The sequence below is a fragment of the Halteromyces radiatus genome (genome assembly GCF_025201355.1).
Source record: "Halteromyces radiatus strain CBS 162.75 chromosome Unknown BX664scaffold_1, whole genome shotgun sequence".
In the NCBI taxonomy this organism is placed as follows: domain Eukaryota; kingdom Fungi; phylum Mucoromycota; class Mucoromycetes; order Mucorales; family Cunninghamellaceae; genus Halteromyces; species Halteromyces radiatus.
In genome coordinates, this window is record NW_026251687.1 from 375,191 (window position 1) to 402,529 (window position 27,339).

General features: G+C 33.7%; 6 protein-coding genes across 6 annotated transcripts; 3 read left to right on the top strand and 3 right to left on the bottom strand.

The window, feature by feature from the left end:
- Positions 1-892: 892 nt before the first annotated feature.
- BX664DRAFT_319090 (small nuclear ribonucleoprotein-like protein E) lies at positions 893-1,928 on the bottom strand. The gene is made up of 5 exons (XM_051542878.1): positions 1,818-1,928; positions 1,682-1,708; positions 1,513-1,575; positions 1,275-1,353; positions 893-1,193 (listed from the first exon to the last, which is right to left on the bottom strand). The coding sequence occupies exons 1-5, from the start codon at positions 1,854-1,856 to the stop codon at positions 1,132-1,134; spliced, it is 270 nt and encodes an 89-aa protein (XP_051404168.1). The 5' UTR covers positions 1,857-1,928; the 3' UTR covers positions 893-1,131.
- A 241-nt stretch (positions 1,929-2,169) lies between these two features.
- On the top strand, positions 2,170-5,099 carry BX664DRAFT_354127 (heat shock 70 kDa protein 2). Its single transcript, XM_051547731.1, has 7 exons — positions 2,170-2,234; positions 2,378-2,616; positions 2,725-2,874; positions 2,950-3,110; positions 3,211-3,315; positions 3,436-3,516; positions 3,588-5,099. Exons 2-7 carry the CDS (start codon positions 2,570-2,572, stop codon positions 4,895-4,897), a joined length of 1,854 nt encoding a protein of 617 aa, XP_051404169.1. The 5' UTR covers positions 2,170-2,234; positions 2,378-2,569; the 3' UTR covers positions 4,898-5,099.
- Positions 5,100-5,205: 106 nt separating this feature from the next.
- On the top strand, positions 5,206-5,942 carry BX664DRAFT_271289 (NADH dehydrogenase 1 alpha subcomplex assembly factor 3). Its single transcript, XM_051541138.1, has 3 exons — positions 5,206-5,567; positions 5,627-5,727; positions 5,798-5,942. The coding sequence occupies exons 1-3, from the start codon at positions 5,219-5,221 to the stop codon at positions 5,882-5,884; spliced, it is 537 nt and encodes a 178-aa protein (XP_051404170.1). The 5' UTR covers positions 5,206-5,218; the 3' UTR covers positions 5,885-5,942.
- Positions 5,943-6,835: 893 nt separating this feature from the next.
- BX664DRAFT_362993 (interferon-inducible GTPase-domain-containing protein) lies at positions 6,836-7,420 on the bottom strand (the record flags this gene model as incomplete). The annotated part of the gene is made up of 2 exons (XM_051548350.1): positions 6,836-7,069; positions 7,133-7,420. The coding sequence occupies 2 exons, from the start codon at positions 7,418-7,420 to the stop codon at positions 6,836-6,838; spliced, it is 522 nt and encodes a 173-aa protein (XP_051404171.1).
- Positions 7,421-8,235: 815 nt separating this feature from the next.
- BX664DRAFT_319098 (uncharacterized protein) lies at positions 8,236-9,262 on the top strand. The gene is made up of 3 exons (XM_051542879.1): positions 8,236-8,412; positions 8,565-8,668; positions 8,718-9,262. The coding sequence occupies exons 1-3, from the start codon at positions 8,371-8,373 to the stop codon at positions 9,118-9,120; spliced, it is 549 nt and encodes a 182-aa protein (XP_051404172.1). The 5' UTR covers positions 8,236-8,370; the 3' UTR covers positions 9,121-9,262.
- Positions 9,263-9,549: 287 nt separating this feature from the next.
- On the bottom strand, positions 9,550-26,547 carry BX664DRAFT_288171 (uncharacterized protein). Its single transcript, XM_051541784.1, has 56 exons — positions 26,336-26,547; positions 26,092-26,267; positions 25,877-26,010; positions 25,565-25,824; positions 25,393-25,479; positions 25,164-25,321; positions 25,039-25,092; positions 24,763-24,947; positions 24,428-24,684; positions 23,756-24,369; positions 22,984-23,686; positions 22,248-22,889; positions 21,952-22,179; positions 21,170-21,880; positions 20,803-21,068; positions 20,640-20,711; positions 20,399-20,557; positions 20,255-20,286; positions 19,852-20,163; positions 19,577-19,780; positions 19,246-19,468; positions 18,969-19,118; positions 18,566-18,891; positions 18,462-18,486; positions 18,281-18,387; positions 18,026-18,189; positions 17,812-17,963; positions 17,647-17,733; positions 17,466-17,576; positions 17,179-17,397; positions 17,000-17,086; positions 16,676-16,929; positions 16,466-16,598; positions 15,907-16,393; positions 15,700-15,829; positions 15,404-15,576; positions 14,934-15,311; positions 14,680-14,832; positions 14,513-14,610; positions 14,296-14,421; positions 14,016-14,193; positions 13,777-13,925; positions 13,489-13,692; positions 13,162-13,422; positions 12,801-13,055; positions 12,615-12,704; positions 12,400-12,552; positions 12,008-12,328; positions 11,781-11,934; positions 11,388-11,719; positions 11,020-11,296; positions 10,538-10,942; positions 10,365-10,469; positions 10,153-10,299; positions 9,816-10,026; positions 9,550-9,738 (listed from the first exon to the last, which is right to left on the bottom strand). Exons 1-56 carry the CDS (start codon positions 26,502-26,504, stop codon positions 9,708-9,710), a joined length of 12,279 nt encoding a protein of 4,092 aa, XP_051404173.1. The 5' UTR covers positions 26,505-26,547; the 3' UTR covers positions 9,550-9,707.
- Between the last annotated feature and the right edge of the window lie 792 nt (positions 26,548-27,339).

A 27,339-nucleotide genomic window follows, 5' to 3' on the forward strand; every position in this document is an offset into this window, starting at 1 on the left:
TGTTATTGTTTAACTATGATATTGTTGGTGATGATCGAGAATATTGGAGATTGATGATGATGACAATTTCATAGATTATCTTGTCATTTAACAATGTATGTACAGTGAACACCAAAAAAAAAAAAAAAAGGTCATTGATTTCTTTTTTTTTTAAAAAAAAAAAATCGCATGGCAGGACAATCTATTTGTACAGCTAATTTGTTAAAATGTAGCCTAAAGCATGACTAGTCGCTTTTCATTGGTCAGCTTGCTTCGTAGCAAGCAATATCTGATCGTGTAGTAGACGTGCAACTTTTTATACTTTTATAATTCACTCAAAAATCATCATCCTTGGACTGAACATAGATGAAATTATTCTCTTTCGTTTTCTTGATAATGATTTATCTCATAGAGTAAACTAAAAAATAAAAATCAATTCAATCTTCCTTCACCAAAAAAGCTACCACCGTTTTTTTTTCTCAAGAAAGGAGTCTAACATCATCAAATGACATTTTATCCATTACCTCTAATGAGTGATATATATATTTAATGATTAGATGAATGGATGATGATCATTGTACGTTGGAAGTTGACGCAGCGAATGTATGAACAGGATGATCAAGATGATAATCATGAAAAAAAAAGTGATGATGTTTCTGAAAATGATAACCTACGAATCGACTTTAATGAGGATTGTTTTTGATGATACCATCATGACAGAGAAAAGTGGGTTTATACTAAAATTCTTACCAAGTAACAAATAATACCAATAGCTATCTTTCTTTTTGAAGAACATCATGAAAATACTTAACTAGAATTCATTTCATCAATGATGACTACTTCTACTCCTGTTATAAAGTAACACTACCCATTTCAATCAATATCAGTTCAACATCGTTGTGTACTTCAATCATTGGTTTTGTTCACACTTTTTTTTTATTGTCATATATATAGTAAATCAGCCGGTAACAATAAAACAAGAGAAATAAAAAAAAATGAGAGGTGGTAATAGATAAATGACAAGAAATTGTCTTGCGTGTAAAAAAAAAAAAAAATTGGATGAATGGATAAGTTGGAGATAAACTATTTCAAAGAATAAGAATCGCAAAAGATGAAGAAGTAAAGGGGAAAAGAGAGTAGTGAGATCTATATCTAATTGTCGTTTGCTACAGCTTGAATTAGAGTGATATTATCGCCTCGTAACATGATTCGACCTATTAAGAAATCATACCAAAAAAAAAAAGAAAAACGCCATTAGTATTATCCATTCTATACTCTTCCAATAGCCAACATACCAATAGGACGTCTTGTTTTTTCCTTTGTTAACACTTCTTCAGCTTGATCCAGTACCAAATTCATGAATTCGTCAAAACCCTAAAAGGAAGGAAAAAAAAAAGAAAGAAAAAACACGCGTCAGTCCATATCCCTTTTATCCTGTGAATTCCCTCTTAGAAATTAAATAACATAATAGTATAATGAATGTGGTCCCTAAGATTGTTCAATATACTTTTCCTAACTTTCTTTCATACTTACAATGATTTGTCCTTCAATTCTCATATCCGACTTTTCAAATAACCAGATTTGTACTCGTGATTTCTATATACATAAAGAAAGTAAAATAAACAAATAGAGTAAAAAAAAATAAAAAGTTGGAGTTATATATGCATATAGAAAGATTGAATCATTGATAGTTGTAACTTACATTTTGCAAGTATCTGAAGATAAGATTCTATATAATAGAAAAATAAAAATAAAGAATGAAGACGTATGAATATAGATAAGTATATATATATATATATATATATAAAAGAAAAAAAGAAGTTTTCACCAATACTTACAATGGGTTGAACCATAATCTTTTGAACTTTACTCGACATTGTTGATAGCTGTATGTATTTTTTTTTCGGAAAGGATGAAGTAAAAAGAGAAGAAAAGAATAATAAAAAAAAGCAAAAAACACTCTACCACCATCTTTACTCCTGGGACTCCGCTGCTCAACTTCCATTTACAATTTGCAGTTTGTCAAAAGTGACGTGGCTTATATTATTGTATTCAGATTGACACGGACCATTTTGATCATCTTAAAAAAGAGTTTTTTTTTTCTTTTGTCTTTAAAAAAAAAAAAAAAGAGGGTGGATCTTTCAATAAATTATAAATCTTTATTACTTATATTTCTTCATAAAAAGAATAGTTACTATAATATCAGAAAATCGGTCGTTTAAAAGGCTACAAATTACATTGGATAACAAACAAATGTAAATGAATGGAATTTGTGTTGGTTCGGAATAGTTTTTTTATTATATCTAAAATATGATTTGATCATTTCATATTATATGATTTAATACTCAAATATGTGAAATCTCATACAAAACATATCAAAATTTTTTTTTTACTTTAGGGGAGTTTGATTAACCCAAAGATATCCAATGACATTGTCGCATGAATTTGATGAGCCGCTACCAACCAAGAAAAAAGACAAAACCGTCACCCTAAAAATTTTTTCTTTTTAAAATAGTCGTCAAAATTGAGAAATCCATTGCTCTTTCCTTTTTTCCCCCTTCTTTCTTAAAGTTTTTACGTTCTATCAATCATGTCTGTCGAATACGAAGGTGCTATTGGTATCGATTTGGGTACTACGTAAAGTATTATGTTCCAAACAACTATTATTTTTTTCCTTCTTTCTTTTTTTTTATTTTTTTATATATATATTTTTTTAACCATCCCCTTTTTTTTTTATTATTATAGCTACTCCTGTGTTGGTGTTTGGGAATCCGAACGTGTTGAAATTATTGCCAACGAACAAGGTAACCGTACTACTCCCTCTTACGTTGCTTTCTCTGACAGTGAACGTTTGATTGGTGATGCTGCCAAGAACCAAGCCGCCATGAACCCCAAGTAAGTAATTTTTATATTTTTTTTCCCTGAATAGTCAGGTATTTATCATCATATTTTTTTTTAAAAAAAAAATAGGAACACTGTTTTCGATGCCAAGCGTCTTATTGGTCGTCGTTTCGATGATCCCGAAGTTAAGGCTGACATGAAGAACTGGCCCTTCACCGTTGTTGACCAAAACGATAACCCTTTCATTCAAGTTGACTTTGAAGGTGAAACCAAGACTTACTCCCCTCAAGGTAAATTATTGATGATGATGATGAAGAGAAAAAAAATAGAATAGAGTGATAGGATATATTATGGATGGATGATTAATAATTTTTATTTATAATAATATAGAAATCTCTTCTATGGTGTTGATCAAGATGAAGGAAATTGCTGAAGCCAAGCTCGGCAAGAAGGTTACCAAGGCCGTTGTCACTGTTCCTGCCTACTTCAATGACAGTAAGTTATCTTTTTATGTTTTGTTTTTTCAAAACAAAAAAAAACAGGACAAAAATTTTTTTGTTTACCGACACTGAAAATTTTTTTTTCTTTTTTTTTTTTCTTTTTATTTTCTGATAGGTCAACGTCAAGCTACCAAGGATGCTGGTACCATTGCTGGTCTCGAAGTTCTCCGTATTATCAACGAACCTACTGCTGCTGGTAAGTTTTTTTTTTTAATGGATAATAAATGATTTGATCTGAATTATGTATATTTTTTTTTTATTTGATAGCCATTGCTTACGGTTTGGATGCTAATGACAAGAAGGAACGTAACGTCCTCATTTTCGATTTGGGTGGTGGTACTTTCGATGTGTCTCTCTTGACTATCTCTGGTGGTGTCTTCGCTGTCAAGGCTACTGCTGGTAACACTCACTTGGGTGGTGAAGATTTCGATTCTACTCTCGTCAATCACTTTGTCCAAGAAATCAAGCGTAAGCACAAGAAGGATATCTCTGGTGATGCTCGTGCTCTTCGTCGTCTCCGATCTGCTTCCGAACGTGCCAAGCGTACCTTGTCTTCTTTGACTCAAACCACTGTTGAAGTTGACTCTCTCTTTGAAGGTATTGATTTCCAATCCAACATCACTCGTGCCAAGTTTGAAGAAATCAACTCTGCCTCTTTCAACAACACCATTGAACCTGTTGAACGTGTCTTGAAGGATGCTAAGGTTGACAAGAAGGATGTTGATGAAGTTGTCCTTGTTGGTGGTTCTACCCGTATCCCCAAGATTCAATCTCTTCTCCAAGATCTTTTCAACGGCAAGGAATTGAACAAGTCTATCAACCCTGATGAAGCTGTTGCCTATGGTGCTGCTGTCCAAGCTGCTGTCCTTACTAACCAAGCTGGTAACGAAAAGACCCAAGATCTCTTGTTGTTGGATGTCGTTCCTCTCTCTCTCGGTGTTGAAATGCAAGGTGGTATCATGGCTGTTGTTGTTCCCCGTAACTCTCCCATCCCTTGTCAAAAGTCCAAGGTGTTCACCACTGCCTCTGATAACCAAACCACTGTCACTTTCCCTGTATACGAAGGTGAACGTCTCTTGACCAAGGAAAACAACATGTTGGGTGAATTCTCTTTGTCTGGTCTCGTCCCTGCTCCCCGTGGTACTCCTGAATTGTTGTGTACTTTCGATCTTGATGCCAACGGTATCTTGAAGGTTACTGCTCAAGATAAGACTACTGGTCGCAAGGCTGATGTCACCATCTCCAACTCTACTCGTTTGTCTGCTGCTGATATCGAACGTATGGTCCAAGATGCTGAAAAGAATGCTGATACCGACAAGAAGCGTGAAGCCGTTGTTCAAGCCAAGCAAGATCTTGAAGCCTACGTCTACCAAGTCGAAAACAACGTGTCTGATCCTAACGTCAACATGAAGCTTCGTCGTGGTGACCGTGAAGCCATTGAAACTGCTCTTGCTGAAGCTATGGAATTCATGGAAATCTCTGAAGAAACCACTGTCGATGATATCAAGGGTGCTCAATCCAAGTTGAAGCGTGCTGCCACCCGTGCCTTTGCTCATGTTTACTCTCAACGTCGTTAAGTCTTTTTCTTTTTTTGAATAAAAGGGAAATTTCTTATTATTGTATAGCCTTCTCCACTTTCATCACCATATCATCATTATTTTTTTTGAAAATTCATTAGTTTATTGTTTTAGTTACTGGATTTTGTTTAGTGTTTATTTTTTTATAGAGAACTTTTTTCTTATCCCTTTGAAAAATAAAAATGAATCTACTTTAGGAAAGAATATCATCCACTGATTTTATTTGAAACACCGTGTTTTTTTTTATAAAAAAAAAAAAAAGAAAAGTTGCATTTTTTTTTCTTTCTTTTTTTTTTTTTTTTTTCATTCAATATCACAACAATGTTACTTGGATTTCGACGTATAGTACCCATCAATGTAAGAAAATATCAAAGATACCTTCATAGTAGTACAGTGACCTTTCGACCCATCAAGGATCAGTTGGATAATACGGCAAAAGGGAAACCTTCATCGGATTACTTTGTCAATTTATTCGACCGTGGACCCAATGTGGGCATAGAAGTGATCACCAAACATGGTTTTGTATTATCCAACAATGTCCAGATCGAACATCCTTTGATCCTGGTCAATGGATCCCCATTCTTGTGGAAAGTGCCTTTAGATTGTATGCGAACTTCTACTTGGGATATGGCTTCTCTTTCTATCTTTGATCTTGTTTCTCCAAAACCTGGTAATAATAGGATGGATATAAAAAAACATAATGTATTCATGTATTTTATTTTCAATTAGAATTGATTGTCTTTGGTACAGGTTCTGAATTCTCTCCTCTTCCTGCTGATGTTCGAAAACATTTTTATCAAATGGGTGTACAAGTTGATATCATGTCAACGGTAAAAAAAAAAAAAAATCATAGTTTTTTCATTCAATGGAATTCATCCTTTTTTTTTTTTTATTTTATAGAAACATGCAGCTGCCACATACAATGTATTAGCAGAAGAAGGTCGAAGGGTGGCAGCGGCTTTATTACCCAATAGTGATCATCCTTAGTATAGTTTAGATTTTATCCTCTTCAAGGTTGAATAAAAAAAATAATTCACAATTGAGATTGATAAATAGTTTGTTATATTGTTAGTTTATTTGAATTTAATTATTGGGAAATATATATGTTTGTTAGTAATATAGATTGTCTTAAAAATCAAAACAATCAGCATCTTCCATTGCTTTTGAATGTATAAATGAGTGTTCTTTTATTATTATTATTATTTTGTTCATTAAATGCTAGTTGAGTGAGAGTATAAATAATAAAGAAATAGATATAAAAAAAAAACCGAAGGAGGAAATATGCTAAAGTGGAAAATAAAATAAAAAAGTGATATACATAAAAAAAAAAAAAAGAAAAAAATAGGAATCAAAAAAATGGATATAAAAATGCTACACTAAAGAGAGAATCATCAAGTTTGTACAATGTTCTGTTTCTTTTTCTTCATTTCACGTTTCCTTTTCAAGATGACACCTTCAATCAACACCCGTAAGAACCGTTGTTCATCGATCAGTTTAAGGTTAGATTCTAGTTGTTTTTGACTAAGGACATGAACGAATTCTTGTAGATTCCAAGCCGAAATAGTGAACAGTCGTTTAGTGCTAAGTTTGTTGTCTTTCATTTGTCGATAGATACTTTTTCGTACTTCCTTTCCTAATTGTCCACATGCCTCTGCCCATAATCGATCATTTTCTGCTTCGGTGAGTTGATGATCGGATGTTGGCATCACAGTTGTCCTTGTCAATGGGTTCGATGAGTCCAAAGGAGGGATGGATTCTTGTTGATTACGTAATTTCCTCATCTTGGCATCAATGGCTTGATCGGCTTTGTTTCGTACTATCAAAACTGGAATTTGGCAATGTTGAGCCTGTTTGGCAATCTTAATATCAGTTTCCATTAATCTTTAAAAAAAAAAAATGAAAATGTCAGTTATATGTTTATATTTATTTATTTTTATTTTACCTTTCCGCAGTGACAATGATGAGAGAATCAAAAGCACATAAAAATTTGTCTTCAAAATAAGTACTTGCAGGATGATTCATTGTATTGGCACCAGGCATATCCCATAATACCATGGATCGTAAATCAGGATGTCGATAAGCTCTTGGCTTCTTGGTAGTTTCACTTTCTCCTGTAGCAGCAGCATCCTTGTCATGATCCCTATAACCCATAATCCCATTCACTACTGAGCTCTAAATAAATAAAATATAAATATATATATATATATATATATATAGATTATATTGATGAATTACCTTTCCAGTGCCTGAGACACCAACAACTGCCACATTATAGAATTGTTCACAATTTAAACCAATGGATCTTTTGGCAGCTTCTTTGACATGTTGAGGAATAGGTAATGGTTCTGAAGGTCCTTCATTGAATAATACTTGAAAAACACCATAACATGCTAGAAAAGGAGCCAAAGGCCAACCGATAACTCCAAGTAGTCCACCTATCGCACCATCCATAAATTTAAAACCAGTCAGTTCTTCTTCAGTAAACGTATAAGCATTGAGTAGAGGGAAGGCTATAATCACCATAGGCACTGCCAAAGTAGAAAGTGTTGCCTTAGTGAACTTGTTGTTTAAATCTTCATAATCATAAAGTGCATCAGGTCGTACGGATTTCGATGTTGCTTGACCCATTGCAAAATAGTAATGGAAGAAGAAAGGAAAAAGAAGAAGAAAAAAAAAAAAGAAAAAAGAAAAAAAAAGGAAGAAAACCTTTATGTCGGAATGGCAAAAAGGGGTATTTCCCTTTTTGTACAAGCATGTGCAACCTTCAACATAGAAGAAGGAAAAAAAATAGTGAAAACGACCACCTAGAATCAAAAGGAAAAAAAAAAAAAAAAGAACTACCTTTATATCATGTGGTATTTCATCACCCCCTTTTTTTTGGTCGGAACGACCTTTAAAGCATATGAAAACTGAATGGGTGTTAACTGGGTTACCTGTATTTGGATGTCCCCATGAGCAACACAAAAAGAAATCAAAGTTTATCGATTGTCTACTATTTTTTTTTTGTTACTCACATGATGATTAAGTCTTTTGTTGCTTAGATATTAAAGCCTTAACAGATGATGATCATGATAGATGAATTTATTTCATGAAAATAGTATGAAAACCATGTTATTGTGTTCAATTTCTCTCATTGTCATTCATTAATATCATCATTTTGAAATCATTATTTATAAAATTGTGTTCAGAATGTGATCATCCCTTTTCTCTCTTTCTTTCTTTTTTTTTTTTTTCCTCCTTTTCGAACGCACTGATCTTTTTTTTTTCTTGCTTGTTTGGATTACTGTTTATGGTAGACTCCCCCTTTTTTTTTTTTTTTTTTTTTTTTTTTTTCTCTCTGCCAATAGAACTGGGTGCTACCCACAGCGAGCGGGGGTTCAATATTCAATGTGGGTCATCCATATCCTAAAAAACACCCTTATTCTCATCTCTTGTTCTCGTTTTCGTACATTACAGATACCTATTCGACTATAATGGCTGATACTGAAGAAAAGAAAATTGTCCAAGAAGAAAAGGTAACGATACGAATGATTTAGGTACAACAACGATTGAATGGATGGATGGATGGATGGATAGTTTTATTTTTTTACTACAATCCTATTGAATATCATGATGACGCGGCCATTGTAACTCTTAGATGACAACTCATGCTTTTTATTTCATATAGGAAGAAGTTGAACAATCTCCCGATGTTCATTTTGAACCTGTTATTCAATTGAGTGAAGTAGAAGTCAAGACAATGGAAGAAGAAGAAGAAGTTTTATTCAAAATGTAAGTAAAAAAAAAAGAGATAAACGTTTGATTAATATATAATTATTAGGCGCGCAAAGTTATTCCGTTACGATAAACAATTGAAAGAATGGAAGGAACGAGGAACTGGTGATGTCAAGTTTTTACAACACAAGGAATCCAAAAAGGTGCGTTTAGTGATGCGACGTGATAAAACTTTGAAGGTATGTGCCAACCATTACGTGAACAAAGATATGAAATTATCTCCCAATGTTGGATCTGACCGTTCCTGGGTGTGGAATGTTGCTGCTGATGTTTCTGATGGTGAAGCCAAACCTGAAACTTTAGCCATTCGTTTCGCCAACTCTGAAAACGCCAATTTATTCAAGGAAAAATTCGAAGAATGCCAAAAGATCAACGAAGCACTCAAGAAGACTGATACCGAACCTAAGAAGGACGAAGCTGAAAAGAAGGATGAAGAAAAGAAGGATTAATTTTATCTCTTTAGTTTAGTTTCACCTTTTTCTCACCCCCCTCATCTATCAACTTTTTTTTTTCTCTTATCTTTTTATTGTTAGTGATAGGTAGTGTTCATAGCTTTTTAGTATATTAAAATAATAAAAGAATAGTACAATCATCTTCTTTTGTTCTCATTGGTGAATATCTGCTGTGCAACTGACTGCGGTTAGGTGATGCAATTCCGTGGAGTATCAATACACTTCTTTTTTTTTTTTGTACGACCCCTTAATACCCCGTTGATTTCACAAAATTCTTCTTGTTCAATTGGGAATTTTTTTTTTTCTGTTCATGCAATTCCCCCTGGTGACAACCTGAACCAGCTTGTTACCCCTTATCCAATAAAAATCAATACTGTGTTTTAAATATCCAAGTTTGCTCTTATGACAGGTTTGTTTCTTGTTATTCATCAAAAGAACATCATGATGTATTGATGATTCTTTCCTTTTGATGATTGAAAATATCAAGTAATAAAAAAAAAAAGGTCGAATCCATGTATGATTGTAAGGTGACGATGATTGTATGGTGCTATTTATGTTAAAACTTGAGATAATGAAAAGCAAATTCAATTGATATTTCCAAGACAAATAACTACAGTATGTGATGTAATATAGTTTTTTTTTTTTTTTTATTTGATATAAAGTAATGATGATTAAAATTAAAACTATCCTAGAAAAATGGTTGCCATCCCACCCATGTCCTGCCAAGTATATTAGGATCTGTTGCCAAATTGATCAGACATTGTACTTGTTCCAAAGTATCTTGACATTGTTCACCCACATCAGCTCTGATATCAATTCCTGGGACTCCCTTGACAACTTGTTGTAATCCTTGTAAATAGGATTTTCCTCGATGTCCGCGTTCAAGTTCTTCTGATACAATGACTATCCAATAAATAATAATAATAATAATAATAATTAAGCATATACGTACAGACATCAAAAATAAAAATAAAAATCGTCAAGTTCATTTTTCCTACTTGATGTTTCTTTCCATTCACTTCTTCTTACCTGATGGATTGATGCTATTCAACTTTTTTCTTGCTGTTTCTAATTTTTGTTGAGGATACCATTGATATTCATTTGATGACCCTGTCGATGAAGCCGAGCCCGCCATAAAATCAGAAGAGTTAGATGACTTATTGTCACCATCTCGTTCTAAAACATAAAAAATAGATTTGATTTGTCAATGTTCTGTTTTGCACGACATGTCAGTCACTTACTTTGCGCTTTTGCTTGTTTTGCGGCCGCTTTCTTCCAATCCAATAAAGGTTCCTTGACAAAGACATCCATGACGTTAAGTAAGACTTGTTTTTCCATTTGAATTGCTACGAAATATTGACCGATAATTGTAAGTTTATCTTTCAAATTATATTCTATCAATCATTTTTCTTACCATCAAGAGCATGTACCATAGCAACTTCAAGGATTCCTTTAATACCCAATGGTTCCAAGGCACCAACAAGTTGTCTAGTCAAACGGAAAGGTACCATTTCTGGAACAGGTAAAAGTTCGGTAGCAGAACCAAATGCATGCCCAAAATCGATAGCGAGCAAAGTTCCTCTTTTCTTGTCCACCATAATATTTTCTAAATGTCGATCCCCAATACCAAGTAGATAACCTGCAATACAAATAGCAGCAAGACTATGTGCAAAATTGTTGCGCATGAAGATGAAGCTTTCAGGGGTAGCAGCCAGTCGCATAAGATATTGTTTGAGAATGTCATCGGAGAAGGACCCGGTCAATTGTTCAAAGTTTTTGACCACAGAGTCTCTTGATGCCTTAAATAGATTGTGATAGCCTGGAAAGAATGGAAAATAAAAAATGAGTAAGAGTAGTGAAAACAATATACATATTGCATCATTTTTTTTTTTTTACCCATGACTTCACCCTTATGTCTTGAGACAAACAAACGATAGTTTTCTTGCACACGAACAGTCAATCCTTTGTTGTTCAATTGTTCATCAATACAGTTTCGGAGTGGCACAGTATCTTGTACCCATTCGATCATACCAAGATTGGTTGACATAGGAATCACATTGTAGGTTGTAAGATGAACATCATGTCGAATACAATAAGATTCTTTTTGTATCAATTCATTCATCACTGCAAACAATTGTTGTACACGCTGATCTAACCGTAAATCTTCACCACCCTAAAAGATCAACCATAAATCCAACAGAATAACATAATGATTAATCATCATTGACTTCTTTTCCGCTATCTTTTTTTTTTTATATATTTACCTTGACTAAAAACATCGAGTCCTTTCCGTCAGTGCCATAAATTCGTATTCTTTTCGGTTTGCGCAAAGAGCCCATTACTAGTAATCGATCATCAAAATTTGCTATCTTCACATGGGATTCAGGATCAGGTATACTTCTTCCATGATATTGCCCTGGAATTTCAATCTGTTCTTTATAGTTTGTACTTTGGAAGTTGGCTAACCATGGAGAGTAAGAACGGAGAAGATCAGAAGCACCGGGGATCTTTTGGTTTTGAATGTTTGTTTGATAATACTTGAGTAGTTTGCTTTTTTGTTTGTCAGACATACTTCGAATACTAGATCCATCTTTGCCTATTAAAAAAAAAAAATCGATATCGGAATCCTCTTTCAATGACTTTTTTCATTATATTACCTAAGATTTCACGGAGCTGGCTGGCATGCTTCACAGCAAATGCTTTTGGAATGGTTCCGAATCGAGAATCAGTAGGATTCAATAGCAAATCACTGAATTGTTGATAAGCATCATCCAAAAAGGTATTATTAACATCTACCCTTTGGCCCATAGACTAACAAAGTGAATCATAAATTGTCAGTATATGAAGAAAGATTTCAATTTTTTTTTTTTTTTTTTTTGCTTACCATGATAAAGTCGATAAAATCTTTGACGATATGTTCCGGATTTGTAAGACGTCGTAATTCATTTGTAAAAGTTTCCATGAGAGGTGATCTGATAATTTCCTTGATACGTGCAATCATGTTCCTATTGGTTGGATCCAGTTGTTCTTTGTAACATTCGTAATGTTCGTTACTAAGTTGGAAAGGATAGTATAAAGCAGAAGGATACTCTTGCGCAAGCTTCAGGATAATGGGATAGATGTATTTCGCAGTTGGCTTATCCAATATAGCAACAAGTTGAGGAATCCATCGAATATAACGCCAGACGACAGAATCTTTTTCAGCCTGAGAATAATAAAGAAATATAAGTAAACCCATTTAATTTCCTATCATTTTATGTTGTATGAGTTACTTACGTTGGCCTTGAAATCAGTACCTGTTTCAGGATATCTTTCAATCAATTCTAATAATCGAGGGAACCGTTCAGCAGCTTGTCGATGTCCAAGATGAATAGCACGGAAAAAGTTGTTGATCACTGTTTGACAATATTGTGCGGTATTGATCATTACCTAACAAACAAAAGAAGGATATAAGTATATTATTCCACAGATTCATTCATTTACTAACTTACTTGTGTTTCATTAGACTGAGTTTCGTTTGATAGAAGAACATTATCGCAATAATCACCAAATTTCCATAAGCATTCAGCCTCCAATGTTGACTATGTATATATAAATAAGTATAAAATTTAAATTGTACAATTGGTAAGATTTCTTTTTCTTTTTTTTTTTTTTTTTTTTTATTTTGATTCGTTTACCATATCATCCGAGATCATAGTATATGCAGTACGAAGATGATTGTATCCTTGTAGAGTCAAATAACTAATGAATTCACTTTTATCCTTGAATTGCTTCTTGTGCATTTGTTTGGTAATAGCTTTGTTGGCCTGGAATTCTTGGTAAGCAGATGTATTCGTTTGAAGTTGATTTCGTGCTACCTCCATCACTTGGCCAGCCGTCATATGAAATTCAATGGCGAAGTTATTGCTCACCCCCAACTTGTCATCAGGTAACTATATAAAATAATAATAAATATAATAATAAAAAAAAAGATGCGATCAGGTAATTGTATACATTTCTCGCATTCTCCTATTCTTATAACGTCTATTTTATTCGTACCTTATAGTTCAGAACCAAGCCAAGAGTACGTGCTGCCATTTGTACTTGTTTGGAGTGATCATCGGTAGCTAGTGATCGTTGAAGTTCAATGGTGATGTAAGCATAGTTTCGTTGGTACTGTTCGACATTTCCCAATTGAAGCAATCGTTGCCATCGATCAATTGCTACGTTGAAGTTATTTTGTTGCCGTGCTGCTGAGATCATTTCCAACAAGAACGTTTTCCTCATCTCACTGAGCTGTGGTTTCAGTGTGTAGTTTGTCTATATCCAAATCATCATCGAGTTAGCCCTTTTGTTCTTTTTTTTTTTTTTTTAATATAAATATACCTTATGTTTCTTCAATAGTTCGATTAAAGTTTCCAAAAACACAGTACGAGAGTCAATGATATCATCCCAAAGTTCCATTCCATCCAATTGAGGATCAGGATACCACCGTTCAAGCGTTCGCGTATAACGATTGAGTTTTTCATCTATAACCTCTGCCCGTTGGATTTCTCCCACTACTTCCAAAAAATCTTCCAATTCCACAGTCTATTAATAGGGGGGGGGAGTAAAATATTAGTGATCATATATTTTCCATTCATTCTATCCTTTTTCTATCAAAATATAAATTACCTTCTGTAGCAAGGATAATGCCTTCATGCGTGTTGGTTTCGATAAAGGGTGCAAGTTAACCCAGGTGATATGAAGTGGATCATAAGATTGACGTATATAGTGACGTGCCCGATCGAAGTCATCTTCATAGATAGCAGCCAATGAGATTTCTATGACAGTCGAGAATAAGGAAGAAAAAGAAATGAGACGAATATTAGTTAGAAAAGGAATATATGATGATATAATTCTTATTTTCTTACCAGTAGCATGGTTATCGATCAAATATGTTAACTTATCATTGGATTGGATGGCGTCCTTCATAAATGGGATAAGCGGATTGGGATTGTCGGATGTCCATGGTATCAAATTATTGTTTTCATCGAGTATACCTTTCCTCAACTTGACATTACTTCGTAAAAAGTAATGCATATAAGGGACCTAAAGTATTTTTTTTAAAAAAAAATAAGATTAGTTGTTCGTACATTTAGTTTTTGTACATTTAGTTTTGTTCCAATTCTTTTTTCTTTTTTTATTTCTTACCATGTATTCCTTATTCCAGAGTTGTCCAAAGTTGCCAGATAAATCATTCGTCACATTGTATGAAACATCATCCCATTGAGTTAATTGTTCAAAGCATCGTAATCCTTCTTTTGCCCATAGATCGTACTATTCATATAATAATCAATGATTCAGTTAATTCCCTTCAATCTTCTGACATTTTCCTTTCACTTGGTTATATATGTATATATGTAATTACCTCTTTCGGATCAGTATCTTCATGGTGAAGGTCCATTGCTTCTTGGAATAAGTTACATGATAAGGCAATATCACCACTGAGTTTGGCATTCACCGCTCCTATAAATATGATTCATATATAAGTTTTTTTTAATAGTACATTTACTGATCATTAGACATGATTCTTACGTTTGGGAAGTTCCTTTGATGCCACATGAGTTCGATATAGTCCTTCGAACATTTCTGGTTCATCAATGTCTTGATAAAATGAGGCCAACCCAATCCATTCTTGTAAGCTTGCACGTAATTTTTGATTTGTGGTAAGTCTGGCACGTTTTGAAGCTAAATAAAGAAGTCAGATATATCATTTATTCAGTTTCATCATGATAAAAAAATATAATACCACTCATATATATATATATATATATATATATCATACATACCACTTTCAACACCAAGTGATGTTCCTTGTCCAATTTGACGTTCCAATAAAGCAATTCCCAAGTAATGATTAGAACTTCGTTCACTAACAGACTTGATCAATTCACTATCCAAAGCATGGGTTCCAAATTCAAACACAATACGAAGAAAAGATCCAATAGTTGTGGGGAAGAATAGTTTACTTGAAGCCAAATGATCTGCTACCACTGCCACCATATCAGACTTGTAATTCTCTTTTGAAGCATTTCTTTCTGCATTAGTTCCAATGGCTACTATCAATTGAGAATAGAGTAAACGAGCGATACCTAGATCATACCTTCCAAGAGCTTGCAATGGTTCTATCAATTCTCTGTACTTGATTTGAATATCTGGGAGTTCGCCTTTGGATTCATCCCCCCACGACGAGAGAAAAAAAAAAAAGAAGTATAATGTTAATTCATTCCTAAAGTATTTCCAATTGTTATGCACATACCAACACGATACTGTCGATACATTGTCACTTTTTTTTCTCGCATTTGTTTCTGTAAAAACATGTACTTTTGAAGATCTTTCTTTAATCTTTCTTGACGTCTGATAAAAAAGGATGAAGTTGATTCTGGTGTAGATCGAACATATCGGCGTCGAAGCTTGGCATATTGTTGTTGTCTATAGAATATATCCAGGATCATCATATAAAGAATAGTAATAAAATGGTCATCAGTCGAACCCTGTAAAAAAAAAAAAAAAAAAAAAGGATCTTTCTTTATTATCACAATCTTTTCTGATTACCTTTTTCGATTGTCATCATCACGTTGAGATGTTGGTCCAAGAGATTGAGTTACACCAGTATCTATCGAGGGAGTTATAGAAGGAGATATAGATGATCCACCATACATTGACATCAACGAGGCTCCTCCACCTAAGTAAAAATAAATTTATATCATGAACAAAAGAAATTAGTTCCTCCATTTTCTGTATTATGCTTTCATGACTCACCAGCTTGGGTTTGGCTGAATTCTAAAGTTTGTTGCGTTTGACGAAGTTGATTTTCTAAACGATGAGTAGACTGGGATATCTGATCTTGTGAGGCAACAAAAAGGGGTGTCATCGACATATTGCGTCTCCATGAAGTATTGAGATCTTGAATATGGTCATCAAAATGTGCGTTTGGCAAAGGATTTTCAAATATGGGTTTGTCATATTCATAGCTGTCAATTGTTGTTTGTAGTAACATCTGGATTGCATAATTGATATAAATATCTTCAACTTCAGGTGAATACAGTTCCTTGAGAATAATCTTGGCCCGTTCGTAAATATCGTTAGTCATATTCGTTTTGTTCTGCAAGTACAGTCCCATACTGCTGCGAATGTAGTCATCATTGTCGATGAGCCCACGTAACAGTTGTATCTTGAGTTGGTCTTTCAATTGGGTAGTTCCACTCAATTTATCATAAAACGTTTGTAGAATTTTGTAGTAATAATCCTAAATGATATGATAGTATATTAATAACCAACCTTTTTTTTTTTTTTTTTTTTGTTGTACAGTGAAACCTACCCTGCATTCTCGATTGCTATGATTTCCAAAGGCCATAACCAAATCATTGAGGATATATACGGCTTGATCAGAGGTCAGTTTCGCTGATATTTTGTATAATAATTTCAAAATAGCTATCTGTGTTGCATCATCTCTGTGGAATAAGAAAGATGGTGAGTACGTAACTGATACATTTAAAAAATGGTTGCTTATAGCATCCATTGTATTTACCTGAGATTAATGATTTTCAATAAACCTTTCGCTTGTAATTCATGAAAGACATCACCTGCTGTTTCATCCACACATCCCTTGATAACTTCAAGAGCATAAACCAGTGCTTTATCTTTCAATTGCGGCAACAAATAATAGACCTTGGGAATAGAGGGTCGACAAAGATCATCATCGTGGAGGTGTAAACGGTATAATACAGTAACAAATGGAGAAGGATCACTCATATTTGTAGAGGTAGGATCCAATTTTGATACCTAAATATAATGTAAGTTACATCTATGAGCATATCATGTTGACAAAGCACCCTCAGTAAGTGTGATTTACCATTCGTAAAAAGTAGTCCTTCAAATCAATCGCTATTGTGTCCTTTCGTCCTTGTTTTTTCATTGTCGTCAATGCCCAAGCAGCTACCTATTTCATGAACGAAGCAAAAAAAAAAAAAAAAAATTCAAATAAGATTCCACTTTTTCAAATATTTATTTCCATTCCCAAATGGATATTACCTCAGCTGTAGCAGCACGAACTTCTGTATAATGATTAGTGAAATTGGCAAGTAGGGCGTTGTAAAATTCGGTTTCTGTCAATCCATCCAAATCTACTTCTGGTCCAGAATGATATAAATCAAGTCCGTTGGCCAAAACGATCCCAGCTATTTGTAGTCCTACTTGATTTCGTTTGCTTTTCTTGTCAGTTGATGAAGATAATTCTTGATATATGGCTCTCTACAGAATATACATATCAATAAACTAACATCTAATGACATTTTTATTTCTTTTTCTAAACTACTTACTGTCGGTACAATAATCCACTTTTTCCAGTTTTCAAATACTCCTTTCAAAACTTGAATATTGTTTCGAAGTACACCATTATTTTCATGATAGGAATATCGGCATAGATACCTCTAAAAAGAAAACATAACGTTATCTAATTACCATCATTATCATTCAAATCAAATATCTAAGTTAATTTACCACAAATTTGAATAAAAGGTAACGGTCATCTTGAGTATCATTGAACAACACCATTTTCCCCCATATGACAATAATCACACAAAGACCCTATGATCATACAAAAAAAAAAAAAGTAGATAAGCTTGAGAAAAACTCGTCATTATGTTTTTTTTTTTTTTTCAGTACTTGGACAAAATAATTGAGAGGTTGACCATATTCATCTCCACGGATAGCCAATTCTATCAAAGGCCGAATCCAAAATTTTGCATAAGGTTCAAATACATCAGGACAGTTGATGATCAGTTTTGCCAAAAATAATCGTTGCATCAAACTTGCATCTAAAACAAAGAATAAGAATTGTAAGTGCAAAGATATCTTTTTTTTTTTTTTTTGAATTTACTTTCAGCAGTAAATGCTCGATTAATTTCTAACATCCATAATGGCATTTGAGTCACATTTTCATCGGGAGGAGTGATTGATGTATGTAATCTGTTGATAACCGCTGTCAATAATTTCATACAAGGATTAGAGTTGAATATGTCCAATTCCAATTCAGAAGCATCACTAAATAAAAAAAAAAAAAATAGATCAAAGTTAACATATTTATGTAGGATCTTGATCATGTCAATATAAGTCTATATTCACAATAACATACCGAGTTGTTTCACCTTCTTCCGCTTCAAGTTCCTCCATTTCTGCTTGATCGATCGTCGTAGTTTCTTGAGTAATGGGTTTTGTTCGACCAAGAGACTCCAGTGCTAACTAGAAATAGAAGAGAATATAGTTATTTTTCTAAAAACAATGATTATCATCAAATATCAAAAAAAAAGACATACTTCGGATAATGATGCTTGGCTTACACTATTCAATATAAATAATATTAGCTTCTTCTTTTTTCTCTATCATTTGGGTTTCCCTATCCCTGATTCTCTATCCATACCTGCTGCCAGCCAAATTCACAGAAGCCATATAACCCACATTTGAGGAAGAATCACTGTTATTGACGTTTTTCTGACCGAATTTTGTACGGAATTCCTTGATACGTGTTTTCATAAGAGGTTGTTTCAGTTCTACCGTCAATGCCAATGTAGCAGTTGGATCCAACAAGTTTTCCCATAAAGGTTCAGAAGGCTTTTCTTGAAATAGGAATCCAACAAAGAACTTTTCACTTTTTTGTGTACGTAGGATAGACGAAGCAGCCGAATTGTAAGCAGCTTGTTGGTACTCCAATCTTGTTTTTGCCAAGGACTCATTTTCAGAAAGATGCTATGTTCCCATCAATAGGTATTATATACAATAACAAAAGTATTAGTTCATTACTTGATATTTCTTTCTATTGTTACCTTTTTGCTTTTTGCTTGATGTGCTTGACTAACAAGATCAATGGTCATTTTGCGCCCCTGGCTAGGTTTGTTTTCAGATTGTTCCCATATGGTACTGATTTTGCTTTGAGGACTATGTACAAGTCTAACTGGCAACAGTTCATACAAGACGTAAAAACGATAGAATAAAAAAAATCAGAATAAAAGGTTAAGGATAATAGTAATAATAAAAATAAAAAAAGGGGGTGATTTTGATAGACGCTGAACGCAATAATATATAGATGTAAAAAAAGGATATTTCCAACAACTTGAAGCAACAAGTCTTTTCACGTAGATCCATTATAATTTCGTCATCCGAGCCACGTCGTAATTCTTCTTGTTTGAGTGTTTCCATAATATAGATAATGTTTGTTTCGTAAAAAGCAATAACATGGTCCCATGGCACCAGCATAAGAATAGATATCACCAAATCAATAGCCTTCATTCGATGTTCACTGTAGAGATTTTTATCCTTGAAATAACTATAATGATAGACAGAAGGCGTACAAGTTAAAAAAAAAAAAAGGAAAACAAGAGCAGAGCATGATGATACTAAATTGAAAGCAGACGTTTTTTTTTTTTGTACTTACTCGAAGCAGGTTTGAGATACTTCCTTGAAACTTGACAATTCTAATCCATGAGCAAAATCACTAATCTTTGGAGCAATCATATCATCATAAAGTTGACCATTATCTTGCATAAATGTTGGTACTAAAGCATTGAATATAACTACCGAATGGAATGTAGACATTATAGTGAGTAGTTTGTCTAGTGCAAGAATAGCTTCGCTGTATCTACATTTAACCGAAAATAAAATGATGAGTCATATGCTATATTCTCTGTGTTCAACATGTTAGTAACTTACGAAGCAGAACCAGGAGTCATTCCTGAAAAGCAGATAGGCATTTGAGAGTTTACGATGGTTCTGATTTGTTTGGAAATTCGAGTAGCATAAGGGTCATCCAATTGTAAGAAAAATGGTAGTAGATCAAAAGCCTCGCTCTTGACAGACAATGAATATGATCCATCTAATAAATGTTCCATAATCGTGATAAGTGTTTCGTATACGGATGTTGACTGTCTGGCTTGCAGTAAAATGGCAGGATTTGCACCGAAAATCCCTTTCATCACTTGCACCAACGAAGTATAGTTTTCCAAGTTACTCCATTGCCGATATCTAATGCAAAAAAAAAAAAAAAATGAGATCATAAATAAACGTATTCACCTTTTGATATTTATATCTATTTTGTTTTCATTTTCTTTCTCACATTTCCGTCAAAAACGTTGGATCAGATAACAACTAAGAATAAAATCAAAAAAAAAAGTGAGAAAGGATGTATTTTATCTTTCAAGTACTCAAGTTTTTTTTTTTTTTTTTTTTTTTTTTTTTTTTTTTTTTTTTTTTTGCATACATCTTTAGTTAGTTGTTTGTTCTCCATTGCATGACGATTCTTATCCAATTTCAGATAATCAAATAGACCAATGATGGTTTGTTTGATATATTGGCTATGGAGGTGTTTCACAATATAAGGCGCAAAGGATAAAAAGTTCATTGAAATGCAGTTGTTGATCTACCAAGAAAGATGAAAAAAGATTAGTCAAAAATAAGAAACCATTTATTCAGAATCTCCGTAGTCATATTGATTTACTTACAGTGCTAGAGTGGCGGTTGTATATAGTGAGCAGTTCCTTGTCTGATTTTCTATTCGAATCATCCGCACATCCCTAGAATCCATATAAAGAAAACACATATATTAGCCAGACAAAAAAAAAATTTTTTTTCTTTTTTCATTTCCATCATGTTCTAGTTCCTTACCAAAAGTTCAAGGGCATGGTATTTGACAAAATAAGGTTGATTGAATGCAATTTGGACCATATTACCCAATAGATCCACCAGTGTAGGATCATCCATTTGTTGATAATCAAGAAATTTGTCAAAAAGAGATTGGCAAAAGGCATCGGATGAAGTGGGCCCACTAGCTCGATCGATTTCATTCCATTTTTTGCATGTTAAATCCAACAGTCCCATTCCTTGTAATTGTTTGATACCTTGTAACATTTCCATTGTGTCTCTCAATGACGCTATATTGTCAAAAATTTGACAACAAAATAATAAAAAAAGATTAGTTTCTTCTCAAAATCAAATTCTTCTTCCTCGTCCTTTTTTTTTTATTCTCTCTTACCTTGATGACTATCCAAAGTCAACGAATTGATATTTTCAGAGGACATCAATCCTCCAAGTGCAGAACAGCAATGTTGTAGAATAGAATCGGGTAAATACTTTTGAACCAAATCAAGGAAACGAACCGCAACAGAACGCACACCAGATACGGTGACCCATGTTGAGAAGGATATTTGACCAGATTGAATAGTATCAACCAGTTGATGAGGTAGCAGCAACATGCATGCCAACCATTTTGAGAATTCTGGAAGAGTCACTAAACCAGTATTTTCCACCATTTGTACCTTTTTGTCAAGATCAGAACTATCATTTGAATTTGTATTTTCCAAGAGACGAACTAATAAACATACAGTGCGATACAAGTCGTATGTCCTGAGAGCATTGATCCTCAGCATACCATTCAGTGTCAGCTTGTCGTTACCACCTTTCAATTGAAAACAGGAAGAGCAGGCATCCGATAAAGAGAAGTCATTTTCATTCTTTTGAAGAATAAAACACATAGAGGGCGTCAAGATATCACGTTCCAGTAACCAAATATAACCATCTAGAGAGGAGGCAAGACCATTCAACCAACCTTCATTGAACATGCCTTCTGATGATTTATCTCGAGAGAGGAATGATGATAATGGTGAAGGAGGGCTATAGATTTCCATTAAATAATTGTTATTATTGGATATACGTTTCATCAGCCAACCTCTGCCATTCTTGGAATCTAATTCATAAAAGAGAGAAGGAAGTTGAATGAGCCGTTTATTTTTGCTCTTTTTTTTTTGCATTCCTTACCAGGTAGTACCAATACAAATTCACTAAAGATATCCATGCATGCCTTTGCATATTCACGTTGAGATTTTCCAGTTTGTTGAAAGCACCATTCTACCAAAGAAGGAATATCAGCATGTTCGATACCAGGGAATGAACGACGAATAGGAGATTCAGACATAAAAAGATTTGATTTGACACGAAGTATTCTCTTAATATGAGATATAGATTCCTTAGTTTGTTGTTGTGTGCCTAATCAATCAAATAAATATATGTTAGACCTTTACAGATCCTTTTTTTTTTTTTTTTTTTGTTTTTACCTGTTGATGGATGATCATTTTCAGCCAATCGTAAACTGAACAAAAAGTGATATAGTAGTTCAAGAGTAAATTCATCAACCAAAGGTTGTTCTTCACGGAATAAACGGTAAATACGGTTGAATATCATAGAGGCTCCAAGACGTTTTGAAGTACTAGGATGTGTTGTAAGATGATAAAGTCGTTTCAGTAGTGATTTCATATTCATTGGACTTTGAGTAGCTTGTGCACTTGTTTGCTTGATAGACCACTTGACAAATTCATATAAACAAGTTGCACCATAATCACGAAGAGCAGCGTTAGTACCACAGGCAGCCTCAAGACAAGTTTGAAGAAGTATCATTGTTTCAGGGTTTTCGTATTGAGCATTATTTGTCAACCAATGAATCAATTGAGCCACCAGAGCACGAAACATATCTCGAGTTACTTGATCCAAATCAATAGCCAAACGGATCAACACAGGAAATACACGTTCATAAGTCTTATGGTATCTTGAAGCAACAGCACCTTTTCTGTCACGAGCTTGAAAAGCGCTATTTCCAATCATCACCAAGACAAGGCCATGAAGAAATTCACAGGATACCACTTTGACTTTTCTATTAGGAGAAGATTCCGCAAGTTCACAGATACGAGGTAAAAGTTCCTCTAAAAAGATGATAATGATGAGATCATAAATTCGCTTTTTCTTTTTTTTTCCTTTTTTTTTTTTTTTTCCTTTTTTTTTTTTTTTTTCTTTTACCAATAGATAGTTCAATTCCTGCATTAGGGAATGGTACATGGATTGCTAGTTGTCTTTCAGGATCCCATGCTACAAGTCGATTTCTTTCTTTGTGACTGATTGCTTCCGATTGATTGTCATCTTCTAATGTTGAATCCCCATTTGCAGAATGCAATATATACTTGTTGGCACCACCCAGACGTCCCAAGAATCTCATCATATCAAGTTGAATTTCACGTAATCCAATGTCAGCATCTTCGTCCTCTACTGCACCCAATTGGTCATTGGTCAAATGGTCATGAATCATTCCACGTTTCCGAGACGCTGCAGTTGCCATTCTATGTTTCATTTTCTCCAGTACTTGTGCATCCGATTTGCTGTTATACTTTGAGCCGAGATCCATCATAAGATATTCATTGAATAAGGGAAGTACTGATTGAAAAAAGGTCGGATGAGACTGTATTGCCGTATGTGTTGGTGAATCCACATCCACAAGTATTTCCAAAGTCTTCAGAGCCAACGTCGCCATTGGATAATATGTCAAACCAAATCGTAATGCTGCTTGTAATGGTAATACCAGTTCATGAATGTCAAAAAAATCCAATGGGGAAGCCAGAATTAATCGAAGGCAAGATACCAATAATTCATCCTTGAATTGTTTCATTCTGTGCCATACTTGATGTACATAATCATAAAATATCTCGTATACTTCGAGCAAAGGTGTCTATAAATAGGAACAATGATCGATTAGATTATCTTATTCACCGTTGTAGCTTATTTTCGAAGATATTACTTTCATAATTTGTTTCTGATGCCGATTTTCCCGAGACTTTAAGATATCGTGGAAGAGTCCAAGTTCATTGGTGATTGTTAAAATAGTAGCCAACATTCGATAAAATCCACTAACAAGAGGTTTTTGTAAACTGGATTGAATAAGAGATGCCCCAGCAATTTGAATCCATTCTTGCATACGTTGATTGTCAAGTTGAGGAAGAAGAGTACACCAAAATTCCACTAAATTCTGATATAATATGAAATCCTTCTGGTTGACGGGAGCTAGATTCATTGATATGGTGTGGATATAATCGATTGAGCTTTGATCCTGTTGCTGTTGTTGTTGTTGATTTGATACTGTTGTCAAAGTATCATCCGCCATATCATCTTCCACTTTTTCAACATTGAGATTAAGCACCCTGATCATTCGAAATATGGCTGATAAAAATTCATCATACACAGCTGAATGTATTTGTTTTCCGATATCTTTCATTTGGCCTTTGTGTGAGTATTCATTATTGAGGATCGATTTCCAAAAATAGAGCATTTCTTTGTAAACAGGCCGATCATCATCAATGATTGTATTGGTATAAAAGTTGCTACTGTTGCAAGTATATATAAGAGCATTGTAAACTAATAATTAAAAAAAATGTGTGAGAAAGAACTTTTACATATAATAAGTTTTACTTACAAAAATTGGACAAAAAGTGACGTAACATTCCTTCTCCTTTGGAGTAAAGAGTCCTGATGACTGATTCAATAGCAAAAATCCCAGGTTGTCGAGTATAAGCAGATAGTCGATAATAATTCAAAACAAAAGCATCTGCCATTCTGTGGAGAACAGATAATAAAACTGGTTGAATATCGTCATAGTATCGGATGAATTGGGTATAGGCTTGTATAAACGATGGTAGATGAGTCGTCAATAATTCTTGATTTGTATTGGCCCTAACAAAAAAAAAATCGTAACTTAGAAAATCAACTTCATTTTTTTTTTCTATTATTTTCTTCGTATATAATATTTACTCAGAACATATCCAGGTGCCCCGTTTAATAAGTAGATCTTGTAATGTTGTCACTTGATCAGGTTGTAGTTGTTGTTTACTTGCCTTTGCAAAATAGCCAATACCACGAACGGAAATTGAGAATTGTTGAAAATCAAGTTCGGCGTTTTCTTGTTGTAAGTAATTGATAAATTTACCCATGAAGAACTACAAAGATAAATTATATAAATAAATGCTTCAAATATTATTGATCATCATCTTTTTTTTTTTTTTTTTTTTTTTTTTTTTTTTTTTTTACCTTGAATACAGCTGTTTCTTCTGTGTCATGTTTTTGAGCAACTGTGGTTCCCAGCTGAAAAAAAAAAAATAAAATCATGTTAGTATGTTTATTGTATCGATTAAAAGGGCTTCAAATAAATTTACCTGCTTGAAGAAACTTTCCAAGGCACGAAAAGCCATTTTGCTAACATCCCGATTTTTGAGTTCGCATAATTTTTGAAGAAGAGTATATATTTCAGCATAATCATTCACAATAAAAGAGCCAAAGAGTGACATATGTTCAGTGAAGAGATTGAGTCCAGCTATATTTATATATATAATAGATCAATTTCGTTGATTTCGTTCCTTTTCTCCTAATACTATTTGAACTTACCAATTGGAACAGCATATCTTGCCAAATCATCAGGAATAGCGAGCACTGTCTTGAGCATAGAATATATAGTTTTGATATCTATTGACACTATTTCGTTTTTAATAAAAGGAAGAAATGATAAGTCTAATCAATATTTATTTATTCTATTTTTTTTTTTTTTTTTTTTTTTTACATGTATTAGCGTCATATCGTTCACATAATAATAATGCAGTAAGACCATTGAGACCACCAACAATGATTGCATTGTCACTGTTTTGTTTTTGATATAGTTCATTTGAGACCATATTGATACAGTTTCTTGCTAATAAACTAGCTTCCAAGGAATCCACTTTATCAGGACAATATTGTACAATCGTTCCTAATAATGTCAAAATAGAGCCTTTCACCGAATTTGGTACGGTTGTTGTTGGAAGTCGTAGTTCGTATGAAAACCTGAAAATAATTAGTAAGTTTCTGTTTGAATTTATTCTTACTGAGTACTTACTTTTCGTATAAACCTTTGCTATCAAGTACAGAAGTATCCAAAGAAGTAGCACTTTTGACGAGTCCAGTTAAAACTTCAAGAGCTGCGCATCGCACCTTAACTGATCCAGTACGTGTCAAGGTAATACAATATTGCTATAATAGAAAGAAAGACAAGAGAGTAAATTAGATCAATAGAAAAAAAAAAGTAGTACAATGAATAAAAGAATATTTTACCTCTAGTAACTTGATATATGGTTGTATAACAGATTGACCCTTGTGAATAATAGAGAGTATAAGTTCTAAGATAATGACTTGCCCAATTCTGATAGAAGGGTCACTTGTAGATACATTCGCGCGTAGGAAGTTCAAGACACCTTGTTCCCGGTGGAATAGTAATGAATATACATAATCTATTCGTAGGTAGTGAGTTATTAAACTAGTCACAAACATTATTACATTCAATGAGTCATATGCTTACCATAATCTGATTCTGGAATATCTGTCAACACGGTTGTCGCGATACCATTGGCTAAGGATTTCACATCAAGAGCGGTACCATTATTGGAAGATCCTTCAGAAGCTTTTTGTTGAGGTGTATATTTGTTTAGATCTTTCAGTGATGTTTCAAACTGTGATAAAATAGACATTGTATCTTTATAAAAAAGCAAATACCCAAATGATACACGACTTGAGAAGAGAAAGAAATAAAAAAAAAAAAATATGCTTTATTCTCGAAGTTCAATGTCCGAAGTAATCTTATTTTATATAAAATTCTCCCTTGTCTCTTTTTTCTTTCTCTTTTCAAAATAAAACAATGTTTCTCCCAAAACTTCAACAAAAGGTATCTGATGTATTAAAGATTCATATTGAAGGTCAAGTGAACCGAATTACGAAACGTATGGCGTCTTCATCCAATAGACGCAAGCGTACTCTGGATGACATTACCAATACGTCTGTTCTACCTCTTGAAGCATCTTCTGTCTCTATTGTCTCTACTGATAGTATCAATAATGGACAACTCGATGATTCTTTTATAATCGAAGAAATCAATCAACTATTGTCATATACTCATATTTGTAAGTTGTTAAATCACGTGTTGAAAAGATAAGATCAGTTAACTGCATTTTCATATAGTGAAACAATGGTATCTCGGCATTCTCCAAAAAAGGTAAAAAAAAAAAAAAAAAGAGGTGGACAAAATGATGACCTCATTTATCAAAATTTGACTGGTGAAGTGATGATTTAAGTCAAGCCAAAGAAGATTACTTACATTGCAAGGTGGTTCAAAAAGGTGTACATGATGCAGAGTCTCAAGCAATACGTATCCTGGATTATATACAATCACATCATATTCAATTACAAGCCTTATCATCATCATCAAAGTCATCGAACTCAAGTCAACACAAAAATGATACTCATGATCAAACAAACATGTACAATTTGAGTTTTTTTTTGACAAGGGGATAAGTGTGAATTCTTAAA

Excerpts from the sequence above, each read along its gene's own strand:
- BX664DRAFT_319090 (XM_051542878.1), bottom strand. The coding sequence starts at position 1,856 with ATGTCGAGTAAAGTTCAAAAGATTATGGTTCAACCCATT. Across the intron at positions 1,354-1,512 it reads GAATTGAAGGACAAATCATT|GGTTTTGACGAATTCATGAA; the intron begins GTAAGTATGAAA and ends CCTTCCTTTTAG. Across the intron at positions 1,194-1,274 it reads AAAAACAAGACGTCCTATTG|GTCGAATCATGTTACGAGGC; the intron begins GTATGTTGGCTA and ends ATTTCTTAATAG.
- BX664DRAFT_354127 (XM_051547731.1), top strand. The coding sequence starts at position 2,570 with ATGTCTGTCGAATACGAAGGTGCTATTGGTATCGATTTGGGTACTAC. Across the intron at positions 3,316-3,435 it reads TCCTGCCTACTTCAATGACA|GTCAACGTCAAGCTACCAAG; the intron begins GTAAGTTATCTT and ends ATTTTCTGATAG. Across the intron at positions 3,517-3,587 it reads CAACGAACCTACTGCTGCTG|CCATTGCTTACGGTTTGGAT; the intron begins GTAAGTTTTTTT and ends TTTATTTGATAG.
- BX664DRAFT_271289 (XM_051541138.1), top strand. The coding sequence starts at position 5,219 with ATGTTACTTGGATTTCGACGTATAGTACCCATCAATGTAAGAAAATAT. Across the intron at positions 5,568-5,626 it reads TCTTGTTTCTCCAAAACCTG|AATTGATTGTCTTTGGTACA; the intron begins GTAATAATAGGA and ends ATTTTCAATTAG. Across the intron at positions 5,728-5,797 it reads AAGTTGATATCATGTCAACG|AAACATGCAGCTGCCACATA; the intron begins GTAAAAAAAAAA and ends TTTATTTTATAG.
- BX664DRAFT_319098 (XM_051542879.1), top strand. The coding sequence starts at position 8,371 with ATGGCTGATACTGAAGAAAAGAAAATTGTCCAAGAAGAAAAG. Across the intron at positions 8,413-8,564 it reads AAATTGTCCAAGAAGAAAAG|GAAGAAGTTGAACAATCTCC; the intron begins GTAACGATACGA and ends TATTTCATATAG. Across the intron at positions 8,669-8,717 it reads GAAGAAGTTTTATTCAAAAT|GCGCGCAAAGTTATTCCGTT; the intron begins GTAAGTAAAAAA and ends TATAATTATTAG.
- BX664DRAFT_288171 (XM_051541784.1), bottom strand. The coding sequence starts at position 26,504 with ATGTCTATTTTATCACAGTTTGAAACATCACTGAAAGATCTAAACAAA. Across the intron at positions 16,599-16,675 it reads TTGAAAATCATTAATCTCAG|AGATGATGCAACACAGATAG; the intron begins GTAAATACAATG and ends CTTATTCCACAG. Across the intron at positions 13,926-14,015 it reads GATCGATAACCATGCTACTG|AAATCTCATTGGCTGCTATC; the intron begins GTAAGAAAATAA and ends CGACTGTCATAG.